General features: G+C 47.5%; 4 protein-coding genes across 4 annotated transcripts; 1 reads left to right on the top strand and 3 right to left on the bottom strand.

Moving 5' to 3' along the window:
- Positions 1–216: 216 nt before the first annotated feature.
- Positions 217–2,681, bottom strand: LOC119560824 (kanadaptin). Its single transcript, XM_037874470.1, has 3 exons — positions 1,416–2,681; positions 1,169–1,363; positions 217–1,105 (listed from the first exon to the last, which is right to left on the bottom strand). The coding sequence occupies exons 1-3, from the start codon at positions 2,586–2,588 to the stop codon at positions 338–340; spliced, it is 2,136 nt and encodes a 711-aa protein (XP_037730398.1). The 5' UTR covers positions 2,589–2,681; the 3' UTR covers positions 217–337.
- A 238-nt stretch (positions 2,682–2,919) lies between these two features.
- On the top strand, positions 2,920–9,968 carry LOC119560730 (DNA polymerase theta). Its single transcript, XM_037874344.1, has 7 exons — positions 2,920–4,591; positions 4,657–5,030; positions 5,083–5,639; positions 5,699–8,240; positions 8,292–8,499; positions 8,553–9,467; positions 9,523–9,968. The coding sequence occupies exons 1-7, from the start codon at positions 3,004–3,006 to the stop codon at positions 9,831–9,833; spliced, it is 6,495 nt and encodes a 2,164-aa protein (XP_037730272.1). The 5' UTR covers positions 2,920–3,003; the 3' UTR covers positions 9,834–9,968.
- Positions 9,831–10,409, bottom strand: LOC119560731 (rhodanese domain-containing protein CG4456). The gene is made up of 3 exons (XM_037874345.1): positions 10,224–10,409; positions 10,002–10,161; positions 9,831–9,941 (listed from the first exon to the last, which is right to left on the bottom strand). Exons 1-3 carry the CDS (start codon positions 10,342–10,344, stop codon positions 9,890–9,892), a joined length of 333 nt encoding a protein of 110 aa, XP_037730273.1. The 5' UTR covers positions 10,345–10,409; the 3' UTR covers positions 9,831–9,889.
- Positions 10,410–11,466: 1,057 nt separating this feature from the next.
- On the bottom strand, positions 11,467–19,888 carry LOC119559987 (EH domain-containing protein 3). The gene is made up of 4 exons (XM_037873246.1): positions 19,732–19,888; positions 17,525–18,741; positions 12,283–12,456; positions 11,467–12,218 (listed from the first exon to the last, which is right to left on the bottom strand). The coding sequence occupies exons 1-4, from the start codon at positions 19,755–19,757 to the stop codon at positions 12,013–12,015; spliced, it is 1,623 nt and encodes a 540-aa protein (XP_037729174.1). The 5' UTR covers positions 19,758–19,888; the 3' UTR covers positions 11,467–12,012.
- Positions 19,889–19,953: the final 65 nt, after the last annotated feature.

Below are 19,953 nucleotides of genomic sequence, written 5' to 3'. Positions count from 1 at the left end.
TGTGTATGTGCGCAGGTATTTTCGACGAACCAGCGGATGAATCGTTGCGTGGAAACCGCCACTGCCACTCGACTCAAATTAGGGGTGATTGCCAGCGAGAAGGGGAGTTGCCAGCACTGGAATCGTGGTGGAAAGCTCACCCACTCTGACTGGAGTCGCCACAAAGTTTGAGCCCCTCGTGGCCCATTGAAAAATATAATGACAATATTCAAGGGCTTAACATTTACAAAGTTACATTGAGAGGGTCTTAGAGAATACATCAATTACACGTCTAGACTAGTTTAAAAGTACATATTCCTAGATCGAATATTTCAAGTGTGTTAACGCTACTGCTGAGCTAGTAGCCAAACTTCTCGTTCAAATGGGTGATGCCGTCCCCGCTCTGGTTGGTTGGTGGCACCCACTTGGCGTACTTCTCGCTGTCGTCGTGCTCGGCCAGCTCGTCCAGATCCATGTCCACATCCTGGCGCTGTTTGTTGCGCTGTCGTTGGCGTTGCCTGCGCTTTCTCTGCGCCTCCTCTGCTCCCGGATCCGGAGTGTCGTCGGTTGGAGTGCTAGTCTCTTCCACCGATTCTGTTGGCTTAGTTGAAGCAACAGTGTCGCTGGGAACTGTTGACGCTTCCGCTGAAACTTTTGTTGACATCAAGTTGTCTGGTTTTAAGACTTCCGCTTCAGCGTTTGTTGGTTTGCTCTCTTCCGTTTCGGCAGGGGGTTTGCTTTCCGGCAAGTTATTCTTCTCTGTAGTCGATGGCTTTGCCACAGCTTCCTGTTCTACCTCTCCCCTCTCCAAAGTGTCCGCCTCCTTTTCCTTCACTAGGGGAGTTTCTTTTGGCTCTTCCTCCTCGACTTCCTCCTCATCCGAGGCAAATGCATTTGATTGGGGCTTGGTCTGTGTGCTCGGCGGCGCTTTGACCACCTTGAATTTACTAAACTGATTTCTCTTGCCAATCATGGGAAGCTGCTTCCTGGCGGCACCTCCCTCCTGGACGGAGGACTCCTTCGAGGCTGCGCCAATGCTGGTGGTGAATGGTAGGACCGTTGGCTTGGCTATCTTCAGGAGGCGTTCCACCTTTAGTTGCTCGCCCTTAAGACGCTGCTGCTCCAACTGTTTGGATGGTGAGATTGTTAGTTTTAAATTTTATTATAATTATTTTCCGGTAACACTCACCCTTAGCTTTTTTATCTCGGTCTTGTCCAGCTTCTCAACATCTTCGGTGAGCATGTCCATGAAGTTATCCAGATCATCGCCTTCATTTTGCTGTTTGGCGGCCAGCTCCTTTACCTTTTTCTCTTTTTGCTGGTATGTTGCGATTTCCTGCTCGACCTTTTCCATTTCCAAGTTGAGCTCAATCTCTTGTTTAAGCTTTTTAAGATTTGGTTAGATAGTATGCAAGACAAAGGCTTGTAATACCTACCAAATCCTCATAAGTGAGGGTGACACTGGTGCCTGCATTCTCCTTGCGCTGCTTCTTGCGCGCCACGTCTCCAGTGCGGTCCCAAAACTCATCCTCGTCGTCAGAGTCTCCCTTCTTCAGAATCTTTCTCTTTAGTGCCTCTTGGTTGGCCTGTCGCAGCACACCGTGCCTGTCCAGCGTGCGACATGCCTCCAGGGCGCACTGCACCACGCAGTCCTTCTTGCGCCCCTTGTGGTTCACCTCCACAGTGATCGGCCTGCCATTGGAGTCGTCGAGCGGCAGCTCCACGCGGCAAACGAAGGAGCCGGTGGACAGCTCATCGCACCTGTACTCTAGATTAAGACCCTCGCGTTCGAAGAATCCGCGCAACGTTTTCTTCGGGTCGTCAAAGAAAAGCTCCTCGTTATTGGTGCTGGCATAGGGATTGTGACTGAGATCAGTCTCCTCGTCGGCGTCGTCGCCCATGCCCCAGCTGACGCCCTCATTACGTTCGCGCTCCTCGGCCTCCAGGAGCCGTATTTCCCTCTCCACTGCTGCGTCGGCCAGCTCCTTCTCCCGCTTCTGCCGCAACTCAGTGACGGACAGCTCGGATTCGGGTTCCTCGTCCTCGCCGGGACCTTGGAGAATATATACGCGAGTGCTGCCACCCAGCTTGAGCATGTGGCCAACGCGCATCCGGATGTAGACCTTGGGCGGCACGCGCTGTTTGTTCAGAAAAGTTCCATGAGTGCTGCCCATGTCGTAGATGTACCAGCCCTCGGGCTGATCTGGTTCTCCCGACTCCTCGCCCTCGTCATCTTCGATGTCCAGCTTAGGCAGCGCCTTGGGCTTGTACTGCAGCACCACGTGGAAGCGCGAGATCGTCGGATGGGCGGCGGGCACATCGTTCTCCGGCAGACGACCAAAGGTCCACACAGCCTGTTGTTGCAGCTGGCGCACAGTGTCGATGATCTGGCCCGACTTGAGCACCTCGAAGCTGTAGTTCTGATCCTCGGCCGGAGGAGCCGACCACTTGGGCACCCTGTACGGACAGACGGCCGCTGGCGAGGATTTGGGAGCCTTGGGGACTTTTGGCGGCGGAGGTGGCGGCTCAGCGGGAACTTCGGAGCGCGGCTTCTCTGTGATGATTACTTTGGGTTTGGGCAGCGGAGCGGGCACTTTGAACTCGTTCATGCTGACAGTTGGGCGAAATATGTTAATTTTCCGAGGAGTAAACAAATTTTCGCAGATTTCAGCTGATTTTCAGCGCAGTGGGACCAGTCACTGACCGCTAGGAAATGCAGCGCTTCTTCAACAGTTGTCCCAAGAAAGTGTATTCTATTTAATTTTTATAATTGTTAAGTAACTGATTTCTTTATAAATGTTAGTTAATATTTACTTAAAAATGTAATTACAACTGTTGCTTAATGAGTACCAACAGTAGACAGCTTGTCCCAAAAATGAGTTTGGGACAAATGGAAGATTTTTAAGTTATCTTCAGACGGTCACACTGACCCCGCGCTGTTTTGTTTTTTAGCCTTGCAATTTTTAAATTGTTTTATTTAGTATATATAATTATTTAATATGGAAATTTTAATAGAATAGTGCAATGGCGTTTTCGCAATCTTTTGATTTCGGAAACAGCACCTTTTTGGAGCTGGAAAAGGGGATCCTAGCGCCGGGAAAGGAGAACACCCGTGCTGGAAATGCAAATATCCAAGGAGGAAATGCTGGCCGGGATTCCAAGGTTACCAGCCAGGATAACTACTCGGAGTATTTCCGGGACGAGTTCTCATACGAAGTCAATCAGGCCAAGAAGCCTGAACAGTCTGTGGTCAATGTGTCCCAGATTGAGGAGATTCTGGAAGGAGTCTCCCATCGGGATTCCGGTGATGTCAGCAGCTCATCCGCGTTTGATGCCCAAATATGCACGGAAGATGTGTTCGATACGGAGGACAAGGTGAAGGAAGAAGTCCAAGAGCTGCACAACCTGGACGAGAGCAGCTTTCTCTGTCCCGCGCAGGATGCGGAGGCTTCCCAGCAACTCAAGGAGGACATCCTGCGCAGTCGCTGCGTTCTGGCCAAGCAGGGTGTCTACCAAGAGGTCTCGCAGGTCACCCAGAACCTGAGCAGCATGTCGCCCAACCAACTGCGAGTCTCGCCCAACTCCTCCAACATTCGTGAGCCAGTGCTTGAGCGAAGAGATCCTCCTCTGGACCTGGAGTCCCATAAGTCAATAGCCTCGTGGAACCTTCCCCACAGCATTCAGGCGGAATACAAGAAGAAGGGCGTCCTCCAGATGTTCGACTGGCAAGTGGAGTGCCTCTGCAAGCCAAGGGTTCTCTTCGAGCACTGCAACCTCGTGTATTCCGCACCCACGTCTGCGGGGAAGACGCTGGTCAGTGAGATTCTGCTGCTGAAAACCGTCCTCGAGCGCGGCAAGAAGGTGCTGCTCATCCTGCCCTTCATCTCGGTGGTGCGCGAGAAAATGTTCTATCTGCAAGATCTACTTACGCCGGCTGGTTACCGTGTGGAGGGATTTTACGGCGGATATACACCACCTGGAGGCTTCGACAACATGCATGTGGCCATCTGCACAATCGAGAAGGCAAACTCGATTGTGAACAAGCTGCTAGAGCAAGGTAAACTGGACACCATCGGCACCGTAGTGGTCGACGAGGTGCATCTCATCTCGGACAAGGGACGCGGCTACATTCTGGAACTTCTGCTCGCCAAGATCCTCTACATGTCCCGTCGAAACGCCCTACAGATCCAGGTGATCACCATGTCGGCCACTTTGGAGAACGTGGAGCTGTTGAAGAGCTGGCTGGACGCCGAGCTGTACATCACAAACTACCGACCCGTGGCTCTGCAGGAAATGATCAAGGTGGGCACGAAGGTCTTCGACAATCAGCTTAAGTTCCTGCGCGACGTCTCCCAGCTAAAGGAGATGCGTCAGGCCCTGGGAAACGATTCGGATGATGTGGCCTTGCTCTGCATCGAGACGTTGCTGGAGGGCTGCTCCGTCGTTGTGTTTTGCCCGTCGAAGGACTGGTGCGAGAACCTGGCCGTTCAGCTGGCCACAGCTATGCATGGTCTGATCAAGTCTGGCTCAGAGCTGGGCCGACGTTTGCGAACCAATCTCAATCCGAAGGCAATCGAGGAAGTTAAGCAACAATTAAGGGATATTCCCACAGGTCTGTGCAGGGAAACTATTTGTCTTTTTATAAATTCCTAATTTGTATTCTTTATTTCCTGTAAGGTCTCGATGCGGTCATGGGCAAGGCTATTACCTACGCCTGCGCCTTTCACCACGCCGGCCTAACAACGGAGGAGCGAGACATTGTGGAGGCCTCTTTCAAAGCGGGATCGCTAAAGGTTCTGGTGGCCACTAGCACACTTAGCTCGGGTGTAAATCTGCCCGCTCGGCGGGTGCTCATTCGCTCTCCTTTGTTTGGGGGCAAGCAAATGAGTTCCCTAACGTACCGTCAGATGATCGGTCGAGCAGGGCGTACGGGCAAGGATACGCTGGGCGAGTCCATTCTCATCTGCACTGAGAGCAATGCGCGAATTGGAAGAGATCTGGTCACGGCGCAGCTGCAACCCATAACTTCCTGCCTGGAAATGGACGGAAGTGTAAGTAACCAAGCAATTATCATGACCAAAATAAAGGACCTTTCCCTCACAGACCCACTTGAAACGAGCACTGCTGGAGGTTATTTCTTCTGGTGTGGCGAGCACTAAACAGGATATTGACTGCTTCGTGAACTGCACGCTGCTGAGTGCCCAGAAGGCTATGCAGGCGAAGGACCAGCCACAAGAAGAGGACTCGGAATCCCACTACATAAACGATGCCCTGGACTTTCTTGTTGAGTACGAGTTTGTCCGCCTGCAATCGGACGAGGAGGCCGAGACCACTGCCTATGTGGCTACGCGTCTGGGTGCCGCCTGTCTGGCATCCTCTATGCCGCCCACCGACGGTCTCATCCTCTTTGCGGAGCTGCAGAAATCCCGTCGTTGCTTCGTTTTAGAGTCTGAGCTGCATGCTGTATACCTTGTAACACCCTACTCCGTGTGCTATCAGCTGCAAGACCTTGACTGGTTGATTTACCTGGACATGTGGGAAAAGCTTAGCCCGGCCATGAAGAAAGTGGGTGAATTGGTAGGGGTCAAGGAAGCTTTTCTCGTGAAGGCGATGCGTGGTCAAACGAAACTGGACTACAAGCAGATACAGGTGCATAAGCGGTAAGTTAATTTTCTGTACAAGTAAACTAAAAAACTAATGATTCTTTAAAACTCCTTAGTTTCTACACAGCTTTGGCCCTTCAAGAGCTGGTAAATGAGACGCCCATTAACGTAGTGGTGCACAAGTTTAAGTGCCACCGAGGAATGCTGCAGGGTCTGCAACAGATGGCCTCCACCTTTGCGGGCATAGTTACCGCCTTTTGCAACTCCCTTCAGTGGTCTACGCTCGCCCTGATCGTATCACAGTTTAAGGATCGCCTTTTCTTCGGCATCCACAGGGATCTCATTGATCTAATGCGGCTTCCCGACTTGTCGCAGAAGCGAGCACGTGCTCTCTTCGATGCCGGATTCACCAGTTTGGTAGAGCTGGCCGGCGCTGATGTCCTGGAGTTGGAGAAAGTGCTCTTCAATTCGCTCAGCTTCGACTCAGCCAAGCAGCACGACCACGAGAACGCAGAGGAGGCGGCCAAGCGAAATGTGGTGAGAAACTTCTTCATCACCGGCAAGGCGGGAATGACAGTGAACGAAGCTGCCAAACTAATCATTGGCGAAGCTCGCCAGTTTGTTCAGTACGAGATGGGAGTGGGAAGTATTAAGTGGACCCAGACACAGCAGGAGGGCACTGAAAGTTCCAAGTCAGTGGAGGAGGCAGACATTCATCTGTCCTTTGAGGAAGAGCATGTTCGCAACCAGCCGCCACCAAAGCGGAAGCTGTCGAGCGGAGAAAATAACACTGTCGGAGGTGCCTCGTCCCAAAAGATTCCAAAACTTGAGCCACTGGTGAAAAAGCATAATAACCCAGAGCAAATTCAGAAAGTTGGAACCCTTGAAATCGCTAATAAAACGGATAAAAGCAAACGAGATTCGCGAAAGAGCAACCAGTCGGTTGTTACCAAACGCAGTGTTCAAGAACATACAGAGCAGTCTTCTGAGAAGCCTTTGGAAAAGGTGGAAAATCGAGTCCTGAATCAGGAAAAGGTTAAGTCTAGATCTGTAGTTCCTGTAAAGAAGGCACAACCAATTACAGATGATAAGGCTCAAGAAAAGGTGTCCGTTCCGCCTTCATCTTCCAATCTGCCCATTCAAAACACGATCCAAGCAAAGGCTGCTGAACTAACCGAAGTCGTTCCAAATCAAATCCAGAGACAAGATTCGGAATTTGAAAGGAAAAGTAGTCCGGATGTGCCCAGTCCGCAATCAGCTAACGAAGAGAAGCCCAGCACCAGTCATAGTGCCCGTAAGGAGATGCTTAGAAAAGAAATTGCCGAACGCCGCAGGATCGCCTTAATGAAGATTCAGCAGAAACGTGCCGAAAAGGATAACCAGCCTAAAGATCAACCCATACAGGCAGCAAGATCTGCACCAGTTGCCATCGAACACAGCCCAACTGTTGTAAATAGTACGGCGGCTACTCAAAAGACGCAAAACACTCCATATAAAAACCACCCTGAATTAAAAACCACTAATGAAAACGTAATGAATGGAAAGACATTTAAATCGCCATCCAGCTCCAGTAAGGAATCTTCTGCAACCCCCAGACGCGACCAAAGCAAAGGGTTATCCTCTCAACTGCCGCGTAGAAGTCCACGAAATCATACACCCTCTCCCACACCAACCCCAAATCGCACAGCCTCAAGGAAGGCTTCCACGACAGAGCAGGATCTGTTTATGCCTGACGATTCCTTCATGCTAAATACCGGACTAACTGCTGCTCTCACGGCCGCCGAGAGCAAGTTGCCAGCCTCTTCAGAGGCGGACGAGATTCCTAGCTCTCAGCCCAAGGAACCGGAGGTGGTTTCAAGCCTGACTCCACATGCATCCAGGATGATGCGCTCCTACCAGTTACGTTCGCAGCGCCTGCAGAGTCCAAGTTCCCGATCACAGATAAGTTCAATCAGTTCCAGAATCTCGCCTCCTGAAACCGAGACGGAGTTAGGATCAAAAGCCGCCACCTCCAACGTTGCATCGTCTATGGAACTCTCCGAAATATCTATGGAAAACTCATTAATGAAAAATCCCCAGCACCTGAACGCCTCTCACATCATGAGCTGTTCCAAAACCGATGACAACGCCTCAAGTTTCTCAAGCATAGACATAATTGACGTGTGTGGCAACAGGCAGTTGTTTCAAAATGCCCTCATGGAGCTTCTGGAAGCCCCCCGTTTTGGCTTTAGCGTGGGTCTGCAGGCTCAAGCGGGCAGACAGAAGCCCCTAATCGGAGCCAACCTGTTGATTAATCAGGTTGCAGCGAAGGAGCAACGGGACGCGGCTGCCGGCAAGCAGGTGCTTTTTCAGGTGGACGACAGCAACTTCATCTCCTGTTTGTCCTTCTGCCTGGCTGACAATGTAGTCTACTACATAAATATGCAGGATGAGGCCCAGACAAAGGGGCCGAGTGTGCCCTCCAGCCTGAAGGTGCAGGAACTGTGCAAGCTGATGGCTCGAACGGATCTCACGCTACTCATGCACGATGGAAAGGAGCAGCTAAAGATGCTGCTAAGGGCGATTCCGCAGCTCGAAAGAATTAGCGCCAAAATGGAGGACCCCAAGGTGGGAAACTGGATTCTGCAGCCGGACAAGACCATGAGCTTTCACAATATGGTAACTATTAAACATAACGTACTGTATACCTATTAAATGTTGATCTTGTAGTGCCAGCAATTCGCTCCGGAATGCACTGCTCTTGCCAATCTCTGTGGCAGCGGTCGTGTTTACAGCAGCTATGGACTTGATACTTCCAGTGCCATTCTGCCAAAAATAAGGTCTTCAATTGAAGCCTGTGTAACAGTCCACATACTTCACGGTCAGATCGAAAATCTTGGAAGGATCGGCTCGGGTCACCTGCTTAAATTTTTCCATGGTCAGTTAGGAGCAATACTGGTATAAATTTGAGATAATAATAATCCCTTTCAGATGTCGAAATGCCTATTCAAATGAGTCTGTGCCACATGGAGTTCGTAGGCTTTCCAACAAACGAGCAACGGCTGCAGCGAGTCTTCCAGCAAATGGTGGCGGGCATGAAGAAGCTGGAGTTAAAAATATACGAACAACATGGATCCCGATTCAATCTCGGCTCGACGCAGGCTGTGGCCAAGGTGCTTGGTCTCCACCGAAAGGCAAGCGGACGTGTGACCACTTCCCGCCAGGTGCTGGAGAAGTTGGACTCTCCCATATCGCTTCTGATACTGGGCCACCGAAAGCTGGGTGGGCTTCTGGCTAAGAGCATTCAACCATTGCTCAAGTGCTGCCAGGTGGGCCGAATTCACGGTCAGAGTATTACGTTTACGGCGACGGGTCGTATTTCCATGACCGAGCCGAATCTGCAGAATGTGGCAAAGGATTTTGCCATTAAAGTGGGATCGGAAGCGCTCAACATATCCTGTCGCTCAGCATTCGCACCCAAAGATGAGGGGCGATGTCTCCTGTCCGCTGACTTCTGTCAGCTGGAGATGCGAGTCCTTGCCCATCTGTCGCAAGACAAAGTTTTGATGGAGGTGATGAACTCGCCTCAGGACTTGTTCACCGCCATCGCGGCTCACTGGAATAAAATAGATGAATCCGAGGTGTCGGAGCACCTGCGTAACGGCACCAAGCAAATCTGCTACGGGATTGTCTACGGCATGGGCATGAGGGCCCTGGCTGAGAGCCTAAAGTGCAGTGAACAGGAGGCGCGGATGGTATCCGAGCAGTTTCACCAGGCGTACAAGGGCATTCGAGAGCATACCCAAAAGGTGGTCAAGTTCGCGCGCAACAACGGATATGTGGAGACCATTACTCGCCGTCGACGCTACCTAGAGCACATCGACAGTCCCGAGGAGCATCTGAAAAGTAATAGTTCTATGGCCAAATGTATTTCTCATGTTTAATCCTTTTTTCCCCGCAGGCCAAGCCGAGCGCCAGGCCATCAACTCCGCCATTCAGGGGTCAGCTGCGGATATTGCGAAGAGCGCTATTCTGAAGATGGAAAAGAACATAGCACGTTATCGGGATAAGATGGGCTTGGGAGAGAACTCAGTGAACCTGGTTATGCACCTGCATGACGAACTAATCTTCGAGGTGCCCACCGAAAAGGCCAGAAAAATCGCCAAAGTTCTCAGCCTCACCATGGAGAACTGCGTCAAGCTCAACGTACCACTCAAGGTTAAGCTGAAGCTGGGACGCAGTTGGGGGGAAATGCAGGAGATTAGGGTGTAGATTGTTGGACCTTTTTATTATTTGTAATCAAATTTTTAGACACGTTTACAATTTTTTTAAGACTGCTTCGCCTGCCACTCCGTCCAGGATCCGGGATAGGCCTTGGCGCTGAGAATATATAGGATAATAAATGTACAGAATATAGATTATATACAAAGTTTAATGTACTTGGTAAAGCCCAATGTGTTGGCCAGGTTGGCCGCTCGAGCGGCACGTCCTCCCGCCTTGCAGGAGAAGATCAGCACCGCGTCGATGGCCGGCTTTTCGCGTCCATAGGTCTCGGCGAAGGCCTCGTCCGGCAGGTTCAGGGCCTTCTCCAGTTCAGCCACTGGAAATAAAGGAGGGGTGTGTCCATTAAGCCGGTAATCCCTGGACTTTGGCGCTGCTCACATGGAATGTTTATGCTGGCGGGCAGGACACCCGTTTCCTTCAGCTCTGATTCGTTGCGAACGTCGAAGAGGTACTTTTCCGGGTGGTTTGGAACATCCTTCACTTCCTCGTAGGTGGCCATTTTAATATATATTTTAAATAAATGTATTAAACACAAATTAAGCCCGGTATCTGAAGTGTGACCACTGATCAACCGATTAATTATACCAACGGGATACAAGAAATATACCGAATCAAAAATCACGGCTACTTTTAAAAATTCAAATTAAAAATAATTTAAGTTAAAAAAATAACTTAAACATCATGATTAGAATATACACTCCATTCTAAGAAACTACATTTTTACATACATCCAAATTTAGAAACACATTCTTATTTTTTAATTGATGGATGATCATTGGCGCGGTTTAAAAAAGAATATCCTATTCTTACCCTAACAAATTTGGATTGGATTTGGTTAACAATAAATATAGGCGATAAATAAAAAGTTGTACTTTTGATTTATGTCAAAAATCAAAAATATTGAGCAAAAAATTATCCCATATCTATTCTTGTCTATTCATTGATCTGTCTTAAGCAAAAGTAAAAAAGGATGCAAATAACTAGGGTATTCCCTAAACTGTTGAATTTTGGTTAGATATTTTTCGGCTGCTCCAAAAAACCATGAAAGCTCTGTAAGATTTTAGTACCACCAGTACAAATTATTTATTTTAAAGTTTTAGAACAGAATCCATTTTGGGTCATTCCTTCTATTGGTTAAAAATTCTGTTAAATTTTCAACAATTCAACAGTGTAGGAAAATCCAAGAATTTGTTTTGTCAAAATCTACGCCGTCTAGATTAAATTAAATGTTTAATCAAAGGCCACAGTTATGGTTATGAGTTATGATCTTTGATCTCTTAACGCATTTGTTTAAAAATATTTATTTCGTCGGTTGAGAGTAGAACCACAAAATTTCTACGCATCGATCCACCAAACTAAACCCCCTATTGGAACCCAAAACAACAGCCATTTCCAAAAAAGTTTTATTTTATTTTTTATACAATTTAAAAATCAGTTAATTTCACATTTAATAATATTCAAGAATTTACTAATTACAAAGTAGTCGAAGCACAGGCTATAATTTGCATTAATAAAATATGAATTGCACAACGTTTATATTTCCATTCTTGTGGGGAGCATTTGAAACAATTAAATAATATTGCAAAATAAATACAGGAAATACATGCCTTCGCCCACGTTCTTCAATTCTAAATTTCAATATAACAACAAATATATTTATTGCGTATAAAAGTGGTACGGTTGCAAATGAATGGCCCTCAAGCTGCACATCGACATTAACCTAGATATTGTATACAGTTTAACTTCATGCTTTTTCATTGGCATTGAACAATTGTTTCTTCACACTTTCCTTAAGTCAACAACGACATTTGGGCGCTCAACACACACTCTCTTGTCTTATTCCACTAGGCTGGTTCATCGTCTCTACATTACATCTCGCCCTACAATCGATTAGATTATCCAAAAATATGCTATGTTTGTGTAAATTCTACGAATTTATGATTGATATCTTGATATCTCATATATGGTGCAATGCTTGCCATTGCCGCTTGTGTGTTTTAATACCCAGTTTAGCGCGTTCACAACGAGTATAGTACATATAAAAAAGGCAGTCGCCTGCACTGTGGTTGAAAATTAAACAAATCGAACATAGTGCATCCTAGGAGTTGGTCTCTATGCGTGTTTTGGGGTGTGAGGTGGTGTGATCGGGTGCGTATATTACAGAGCACTATTCATAGCGCTTCGAAGGCGGTACTAAGTGCTCCGGCAGCACGGTGGGCAGCTCGCAGCCTTCCAGCTTGACGTTGATTAAGTGCAAGGCCAGCGCGAACTCGTCAGCGTCCAGAAAGCCATCGCCATCGACGTCCGACAGCTTCCAGATCTTGCTGAGCACCGAGTTGGGCAGTTTCGATTTGATGAGCTCCTGCTTGGCAGCTGAAAGTGGATGATGGGATTAGTTTTCTGTCTGTCGAGATATTGTAGGGACGGAGCCACTTACTTGCACCGGATATTTTGCCATCGACGGGTCCCAGATTGTTGAAGATGCCATCCGTGCGCGGCTTGTCCTTGTTGCAGATCCACTCGTGCTCTCCGTAGCCGGCGTCGATGCCCTCGCCCTTCATGTAGCCGAAGGGTGAGACGTGGTCGTCGATGACTCCCTCGAAGGCACCACCTGTGGAGGAAGAAGCGGAGAAAGGTCAGCTCGGTGGTCGATACTCTGTGTGCGCCATAAATTTGCATTAATTAAGCATGTAATCTAAGTTGATCGGTGCGTCGCCGTGCACAAACATTCAATTTGAGGCAATTAAAACCTTCAGATCGTTTTGGCTCCAATTGACGTCGCCGCCGTATCGTCGTATCGTGACTAGGCCGGCTGACCGACTTAAGCATGTACTTTGCCGGCTACTTTAACAGGCAATTGCGGTGCATTCTGGGGGGCAATTGAGATGGGCGGTGCAGGTTGCCGAGTGCGAATTCAATTCACTTTTTTGAAGTTGCTCAATTCGTTTGCGGCATCTTGCTGTCGCATCGGGCAATTGAAAAGGGCCCTCCGGGTGGCATGACTGGGAGCTCAAAGCCAAACCATTTTATAGCCATAAAAAGTATTTCAGAAATATTCATGTCCTAGCATTCCTAAACCTTTATGATATATTTTTAAATTTTAGTATTAGCGAAAGCCTTTCTTATATTAAGAGCCGATTTCTCTGAGTAATGTTTAGGTTCTAGTTTGCGATCCGTCGGAAAAACAGATTCGCTGTCCTAATTTTAAGTTAGTTTAGGAAAATAAGTTTTTACAGAGTCTGTAATCACAAGATTTATTGCGGAGTTCCGTCTGTCAACCCAAAAAAGAAGAGCTGGCGTTCTTTTCATTGTCACCGACAAACTTTAACTAGAGCTTAGACTCTAGTAAAGAGTACTTAGTCATGTAAAACCTAACATGATATTGAGAATTTGAATTTATCCGAAACAGCAATTAAGCTTAATGGAAAAAGTTAGCATGAGGCTGAGAAACTTCTCTTAATGAGTCTGTGTCTGAATAAAAATATAATTTATTATTTGCTTTGTGGAAATCTAATGTGTATTGATTCTCCTCAAAAAAATTAAACCATTCGGAAATACGAATGTTTTTAATACTCTAAGGTTTATATACTAGCGGTTTTTATATGTACATACATATATAATGCCTTCTAGATAATATTTCAATGAATAGGAAATTCATATACATATTTGCAGTATGTGGTTATCTATTGTACTGACAATAATTCAAGACAGTGGAATTCCATAACGTCTTTTTACTCTGGAAATTTGTTATTTTATAGCGTGTGAGTTGTGCTCTCCATGTTTCATTTCTTGTGAATTTTGCGATTGCGTCAACCTAGTTATTTATGAAAACGTCTACTGAGGGTGCTTACTTCCATGTCTGTCCCTGTCCCCGCCTCCGGTTCTGCCTCAGCTTCGGGATCAGGATCAGGCTTGTGCTCTAGCTCAGCCTCTGAATCCACCTCCAGCCCTGCCTCAAGCTCTGGCTCAGGCTGAGGCTCTGGATCCGCACCAGGATCGGCGGCTTCTTTGTCGTTCTCGACATTGCCCACCCGACTGGTGCAACTGCTGAACAGGCGGAGCTGCTGCTGGCGCAGATTCTGCAGCCAGCGATCGAAGCGCTCCGCGAACTGCTGGCGCTGCGAACTGGGGGTCAGAAGGGCCGGCTCCTCGGCCACATCGAAATCCTCGTCAGAGTCCTCTTTTGGGGTATGCAAGAAAGATAGAAAGAACGATCACAGAGGAGGAGCAGCTGGAGAGTGCTGGAGTGCGACTCGGACGTAGAGATCAAGCCAAGATAAATTAGTGGGCCAATGGCGAAAACGAAAAGTACGAAGAACCAAAAGATCGGCGAACAGAAGAACTGATTTCTGCAAGATTGTGTTAGATATGTGTACAACTATTTAGCGACATACTGCTAAACATGTGATGCCAGCACAGATTCCAAATGTGCTGGAACGGTGACGGATGTGAAGGAGGTGACTCAAGGCAGAAGCTGACAACCTGACAAAACGCTCTGATAACATGGAACAAACTTCAGAGTTTCCATTAGCGAACCAACCGAAACTATATATTAAGACATCCAGATATGGTGGTGCTGGACTGCTTGATCGGAAAACACGAGTCAATTATCCAAGACAATACAACGGAAATGCTATGAAATAAAAGCAAACAGTGCAGCGAACACAACGAAAATAAAATCAGAGATACAGATACACACACAGAGTGTCGAAAGAGCCATGCACCAATTTAGAGGACCGAGTTCTTGACTTTGATTTCGAGCTGTTCGATCGCGATTCGCTTTATCAACGCAATCCGCCTCTTTCAGGGGTGCGTCCACCAAAATTCTTCCGCCCCTTTGCTTTGGTGTAATTATAAACGGGGAGTTCATTCACTTGACGCGTCAGTTTTAGGAGCTATCGAATTCACAGTCTCAGATATGTGAACAGCAATCACGGATGACACATTCCGCGAAATAATGATCCCCATGACATCAGTCGATCGGTTTCGGCAACCGGCAATATTATGCATAGATTTTCCCCCCGACAAAAGTATTCGCTTATATGTGGAATGCTTTCGCACAAGGTCATGCGAAATGCGCTAATAGTTAAATTAAAAAGCCACTCAAGTGGTCCACAAACCAAAAGGCAAACTGAAAAGATCAGCGACGAGCCATGGACAATGGCATTGTGTGGATGGGATGGCTCCCGAACTATATATCATAGTAAAATGCTTTCTTCCTGCACTTAGCGCTAGTATTCATCTGAATTTCGTATTCCCCACGGGGAATTCATCGGCGGATTAGGCGGAGGATGAGCCACTTAGTGCCACACGTTCTAAGTCAGAATCGGAGGAGCACAAATTGATACGCGGCCTCAGGTTGCCAACGCCATCAAAAGTATCCAACGGCAACCGGTTCGGGGCTTTCGAGATATGTATATCTCGCCTGAGGTGGGATGGGTTATGCTGGGATCGTCTGGACTGGGCGTGGGGATTATTCTGGGGTTTCTGTGGGCCTCTGGACTTTGTTTAATCAGCTTGCACCATGACAAATACACCGGACAATCTTCTCAGTGGACCCGAGAGTATTGTTCCTCTCTTATAAGGCAGCCAGTATTGGAATGCAAAGTTTTATTATTTACTTTTCCTACTTTAAATTGCTTTCCCTATTAAGAGATAATTATTTTATCGTTCCTTGTCTGGCCGTTTGTGTACACAATTAATCCAATTACACGCTTTTCGATATTAGTTTTAGAGAGAAAAAATTGGTATGAAATCATTTACTTGCTGATAGCGAGTAGAAATAAGCAGAAAGTCCATTTGGATCTGGTGACGGAGCCTTTTATTCGAACGATAAAAAGGTTTGTGCATGCAAAACTCATGATTATATAAATGAGCAATAATATTAGTAACTGGATTTTTATAAGTAGGTTGTATAACAATAAATGATCCCCAAAGCTGATGATAATTACACATTTGGCGGTAATTGTCACGATGACATTTTGGGTCTTGCACAGAATTTGTGATTCCCAGTTTATGGAATAAATTATGTCTAAAACGCTTAAAATTTCCACCATCGTGGACTGGCCAGAAGCCACATAGTGGCGAACTTATTACTTAATTATACTGTTTACTTTGATAAACGAAATGAGCATACATATTTGCTGGTGGAAATTAGAGCACTGCTAATCATAGAAGACCGGTTGCGAGTTCATTTCAGACTTGGTCCAAGGAGACGTGGACTGGGTTTTTCAGACTGATAAGACATTCGACGATGGCATGCTGACTCGGCCTTACATTGATTTTTATCTAATAGTTGGCTGCAGGCGACCATATTGCCTGGCAACCCGATAAGGGTTGACAAACAAGCCACTTTTACCTGGCCCACTAACGAATGCATGGGGGAATGCGAACAGGTGTGCGGGAAAGTGTAATTAGGCCTTGAACTCTGGGCCACGCACGAAGTTCAGAGGTCGCAGTAAACCGGTCGCCCCGTCAGCTTGCACCGGCTCTCAATTAAAGTTTAGCTCAGCTGGATTGTGGTACCGAACTATGTACAATGCGACTGGCGCCTCTAGTCTCTGATTAACTACATCAAACCCCCCACGTATCCATCTGATTCTCCCCCTCAAACTCAATGGTTTTGCTGGGCGTTTTGGCTCGGAATCGAGTGCGTGGTACTCGTCATGCTTGCCTGGATGCGTCTGCTCCGGAGAGCCAGATCCGATTCAGCCACTGGGTACTCGACTGTGAAATATTTATCATGCCCAACTGTACGCCTAGTTTTATTTTCTTTTTTCTCCCCGTATGTGATGACTCACGGCCCAATTAGAACAAACCCTGTGCTCCAGCTATCGATATTTTCCAATGATTACATCATAACCACGAATCTTATCTGGCCAAGGAGAAAACAGTCAACTTGGTTCACTCTTTCTTGCCATGACGAAAGCAATTTGATAATTATTGACATACAAATGGCATTACTTTTTGCGGGCCACGCCCTGCGGCGACTGGCGCCCACTTTCAAGTACAAAGTAGTTGCTTATCACCTCGCCAACCCGGTATTTGCAAAAGATATAGAATGTACGTGGTTCTCGGCGATTTTTGCTTCCACCTCGATGTTTAGTTTTGCACCAAAAGTGCGTGTGTGTTGTCTAAACGCTAAACTGACACCGACTTTTTTCGCCTTATCAGTTTTCGGGGCTTATCACTTTGTTTATATAGCTCAAATATGTTTCGTATATAGTATAGGGTTATATATAGTCGTTGCCAGGCATTGCATAATTTGCCAGCCAGCGAAAATAGGAAGCTGTGGATTGAGCTTGAGCAGGGGAAAAGCTGGGCTTTTGGGATCGTTGCCAGTGGTAATTGTATCCATTAAATACATTTGGCTGCGGTCTAGCTCGAGCTCTAGCCATAATATCTGAATCCAAGCCGCTCACTCCACTCCGCTTGGCAAAACTTGTTTTCTTCGCATTTTGGCTTGGCAAATATCTGGGTTAACTGGGGAATTTTTCTCGCTGCGCATGCGCAATATTTCAGTGCGATGGGAAAGCGAAAACGCCAGCGAAACGCTCGCGGAAAACCGAGAAATTTCTCAATGTCTCCACTGGAAGAGTGGTTCCCCCGTTTTTGGGTGGACAGCAAGTGCAGCAAGTGACGAATGCGACAAAGCGGTGCTCCTGGGGGAAGGCACTTACCCTTGACCACTGGATCCACGACCATCGTCATCTCCTCCTGGGGGATCATCTCCATTAACCGCGCAATGTCCTTGGCCAGCATGTTGTCCACAATGTCCAGCAGATGGGGCTTGAGCGAGTGGAACTTGGTGAAGTCCTGGTGCTGCAGCACATCCTGCATCTTCTTGATGTCGGGGAAGTCGCCGGGCGAAATGGAGTGCTCGCGCTGGATGCGATCGTACACCTGTCCGAGGTTCTTGATCAAGTCCTTCTTCTTGCTGTCCTTGCCGAACACGGACGGCATGTCCTTGCGCAGCTCGGCAATGATGAAGGCGTGCACCTTGGCCAGTCGCGCCCGCTTGATCAGATCGTTCAGCTTGCGCAGGGCGGCGTTGCGCGGCAGGGACTGCAGATCCCTGAAGAGATCCTGCTCCTCGTCCTCGAACAGCCGCCGGTTGGCGTCGAAGCGCAGGGGCTGGTCCCAGAAGGAGCCGATGTACACACGCGCCACCTCCGGCGTCTGCAGCACCTTGCCCAGCGACCACATAAGGGCTCCGTACACCCGCATCAACTGCTGGTGATCAATCATGTCCGCCTTGTTCAGGATGATCCGGATCTTGTCGTCGTGCCCCTTGAGCGCCTCGATCGAGCGCCTGAACTCGTCGGAGATGTCCAGTTTGTGGGCGTCGAACAGCAGGATGATGCGGTCCACTCGCTCCGCGAACCACTCCAGCACTCCGGTGAAGTCGTAGCCCCTGTCGATGCGCTGCTTCTCGCCGGAAAGGATTCCGGGCGTGTCCACGATGGAGATGGCGTTCAGCACCGGCGAGGCCACGCTGCTGCACTGGAAGCGATTCAGGAAGGCGTTGCCGTACTTGGACAGCGGACGGAACTGCTTCTTGGGGTCCACGACTAGGGCGTTGCCCGGGATCACTCCCTCCTTGTCGTCGTACATCACGGCGATGAAGCGGTCCGTCGTCGGCTCCGGCCCGATCCGAATGCCCGGGAAGTCGCGCTCCAACAGGTAGCGGATGAAGGTCGTCTTGCCCGTGGAGTACTGGCCCACCAGCAGGATCATCGGCTTGGCATCGAAGTCCGGATCCTCGAGCTTTGGCGAGTGAAAATCGTGGAATTGGTAGTGCTCCTCCAGCGGCAGCAGCTTGCTCCGGTAGATCTTCTTCAGCTCGCCGATCACATTCTCCACCACCTCCTGGGTGTTCTTCTCGCGCTTCAGGAAGCTGAACATTTCGAAAGACCTTAATTAGCCACCGGAATATCTGAGGGAGTCGGACTCGGATTCGGAATCGAATGGGGTGCGCTGGAGCGGATGCTACGGACTTCGACCAACTACGGCAGTTATGTTATGTGTCTACACTCGATTGTCGCGCGGCGCTGGGATGTCGAATGTGTGGCGAAGGCGAATGATTCACGCGCGTACGTATACGTATTATTTATTTTTAGAGTTCGACAGCCGACAGGTGTGACCGCGGAACTATAAACCAAAATACCGTCCGGCGGAAAAAATACCATTTTACTTTTAAATATACTAAAGTACCCCAAAAGGTCACTCTGAATAAATCCGTTTCAACAGAATTCTATCGATATTTGCAATAAAGTTTTTTTCAAGTTTCTTTTTTCTTGGCAAGAGGTTTTTCCGAAATGAGACTTTTACTTTATCTGAGAACTAACCTATAGAAAGCAATATAATAAATCTAAAAGGTATTGCTATAATACGAATTACGCTTAAAGCCTGTTTGCGCTAGAGTGAAGTTATAGAGTTATGGGAATACAATGTTTTTTAACCAAAGTCTTGCAACAGGACATATTCCATAAATTGATAAATTGTTGAAATGGTACCTCTTGAATTTTCAAACCGCTGACCGCTTATAAGTTAATGTCTAACGTTATCATCTAGGTAAGAAGAACCACGAAATATACTTTCGAATTGGATTCCAAAGTAAAAATAGTTACTGGGGATACTAAAATGTTAGATTGCAATGGTTTTTTAGACAAATAACTTGGTAACTTTGGCTTTCAGCGATTCAGCAACCTCGGTTTTAAAATTTCTAAAAGTAACACTAACTCAGCAATTTAATCGGGGAATGAGGGAATACCCCAAGTGTAAAGTGTAACGTGGCTTTTACTCTAAATTTTTGGCGCGACGGTCAGACTGGCGCGAACTTATCGAGTTCAAATTCTAAATTCGCGAGTTTAAAATTACAACTCACCTGTCGCCCGCTTCTGGGCGCGGCATCTTGACTAATTAATCAAATAAAACCCAATGGGGATACGTTAAATTTCCAAACTATAGTCCACAAATAATTAAACAAAACTCTGTACAGCTAGCTCTGATCTGGTTAATCTGTGGTGTGTGATACTAAAACGCAGCTTACATTATCAACTTAAATTTGATTTTCTTGATAAAAATTGATATGTACAATGGTTCAAGT

This window comes from Drosophila subpulchrella, unplaced genomic scaffold, assembly GCF_014743375.2.
Source record: "Drosophila subpulchrella strain 33 F10 #4 breed RU33 unplaced genomic scaffold, RU_Dsub_v1.1 Primary Assembly Seq354, whole genome shotgun sequence".
Classification (NCBI taxonomy): domain Eukaryota; kingdom Metazoa; phylum Arthropoda; class Insecta; order Diptera; family Drosophilidae; genus Drosophila; species Drosophila subpulchrella.
Note: the sequence above shows the minus strand (reverse complement) of the source record. Positions and strands in the feature narration are given on the sequence as shown.

What these genes read in the sequence shown, in the direction of transcription:
- LOC119560731 (XM_037874345.1), bottom strand. Translation starts at nt 10,344, where the DNA reads ATGGCCACCTACGAGGAAGTGAAGGATGTTCCAAACCACCCGGAAAAG. An exon ending in CGCCAGCATAAACATTCCAT is followed by an intron (nt 10,162 to 10,223) that starts GTGAGCAGCGCC and finishes CTTTATTTCCAG; the next exon opens with TGGCTGAACTGGAGAAGGCC. An exon ending in AACACATTGGGCTTTACCAA is followed by an intron (nt 9,942 to 10,001) that starts GTACATTAAACT and finishes ATATATTCTCAG; the next exon opens with CGCCAAGGCCTATCCCGGAT.
- LOC119560730 (XM_037874344.1), top strand. Translation starts at nt 3,004, where the DNA reads ATGGCGTTTTCGCAATCTTTTGATTTCGGAAACAGCACCTTTTTGGAG. An exon ending in CAGATACAGGTGCATAAGCG is followed by an intron (nt 5,640 to 5,698) that starts GTAAGTTAATTT and finishes AAAACTCCTTAG; the next exon opens with TTTCTACACAGCTTTGGCCC. An exon ending in CCATGAGCTTTCACAATATG is followed by an intron (nt 8,241 to 8,291) that starts GTAACTATTAAA and finishes TTGATCTTGTAG; the next exon opens with TGCCAGCAATTCGCTCCGGA.
- LOC119559987 (XM_037873246.1), bottom strand. Translation starts at nt 19,757, where the DNA reads ATGCCGCGCCCAGAAGCGGGCGACAG. An exon ending in CGCCCAGAAGCGGGCGACAG is followed by an intron (nt 18,742 to 19,731) that starts GTGAGTTGTAAT and finishes CGAAATGTTCAG; the next exon opens with CTTCCTGAAGCGCGAGAAGA. An exon ending in TGGCAAAATATCCGGTGCAA is followed by an intron (nt 12,219 to 12,282) that starts GTAAGTGGCTCC and finishes ATCCACTTTCAG; the next exon opens with CTGCCAAGCAGGAGCTCATC.
- LOC119560824 (XM_037874470.1), bottom strand. Translation starts at nt 2,588, where the DNA reads ATGAACGAGTTCAAAGTGCCCGCTCCGCTGCCCAAACCCAAAGTAATC. An exon ending in CCCTCACTTATGAGGATTTG is followed by an intron (nt 1,364 to 1,415) that starts GTAGGTATTACA and finishes AATCTTAAAAAG; the next exon opens with CTTAAACAAGAGATTGAGCT. An exon ending in CCGAGATAAAAAAGCTAAGG is followed by an intron (nt 1,106 to 1,168) that starts GTGAGTGTTACC and finishes CCATCCAAACAG; the next exon opens with TTGGAGCAGCAGCGTCTTAA.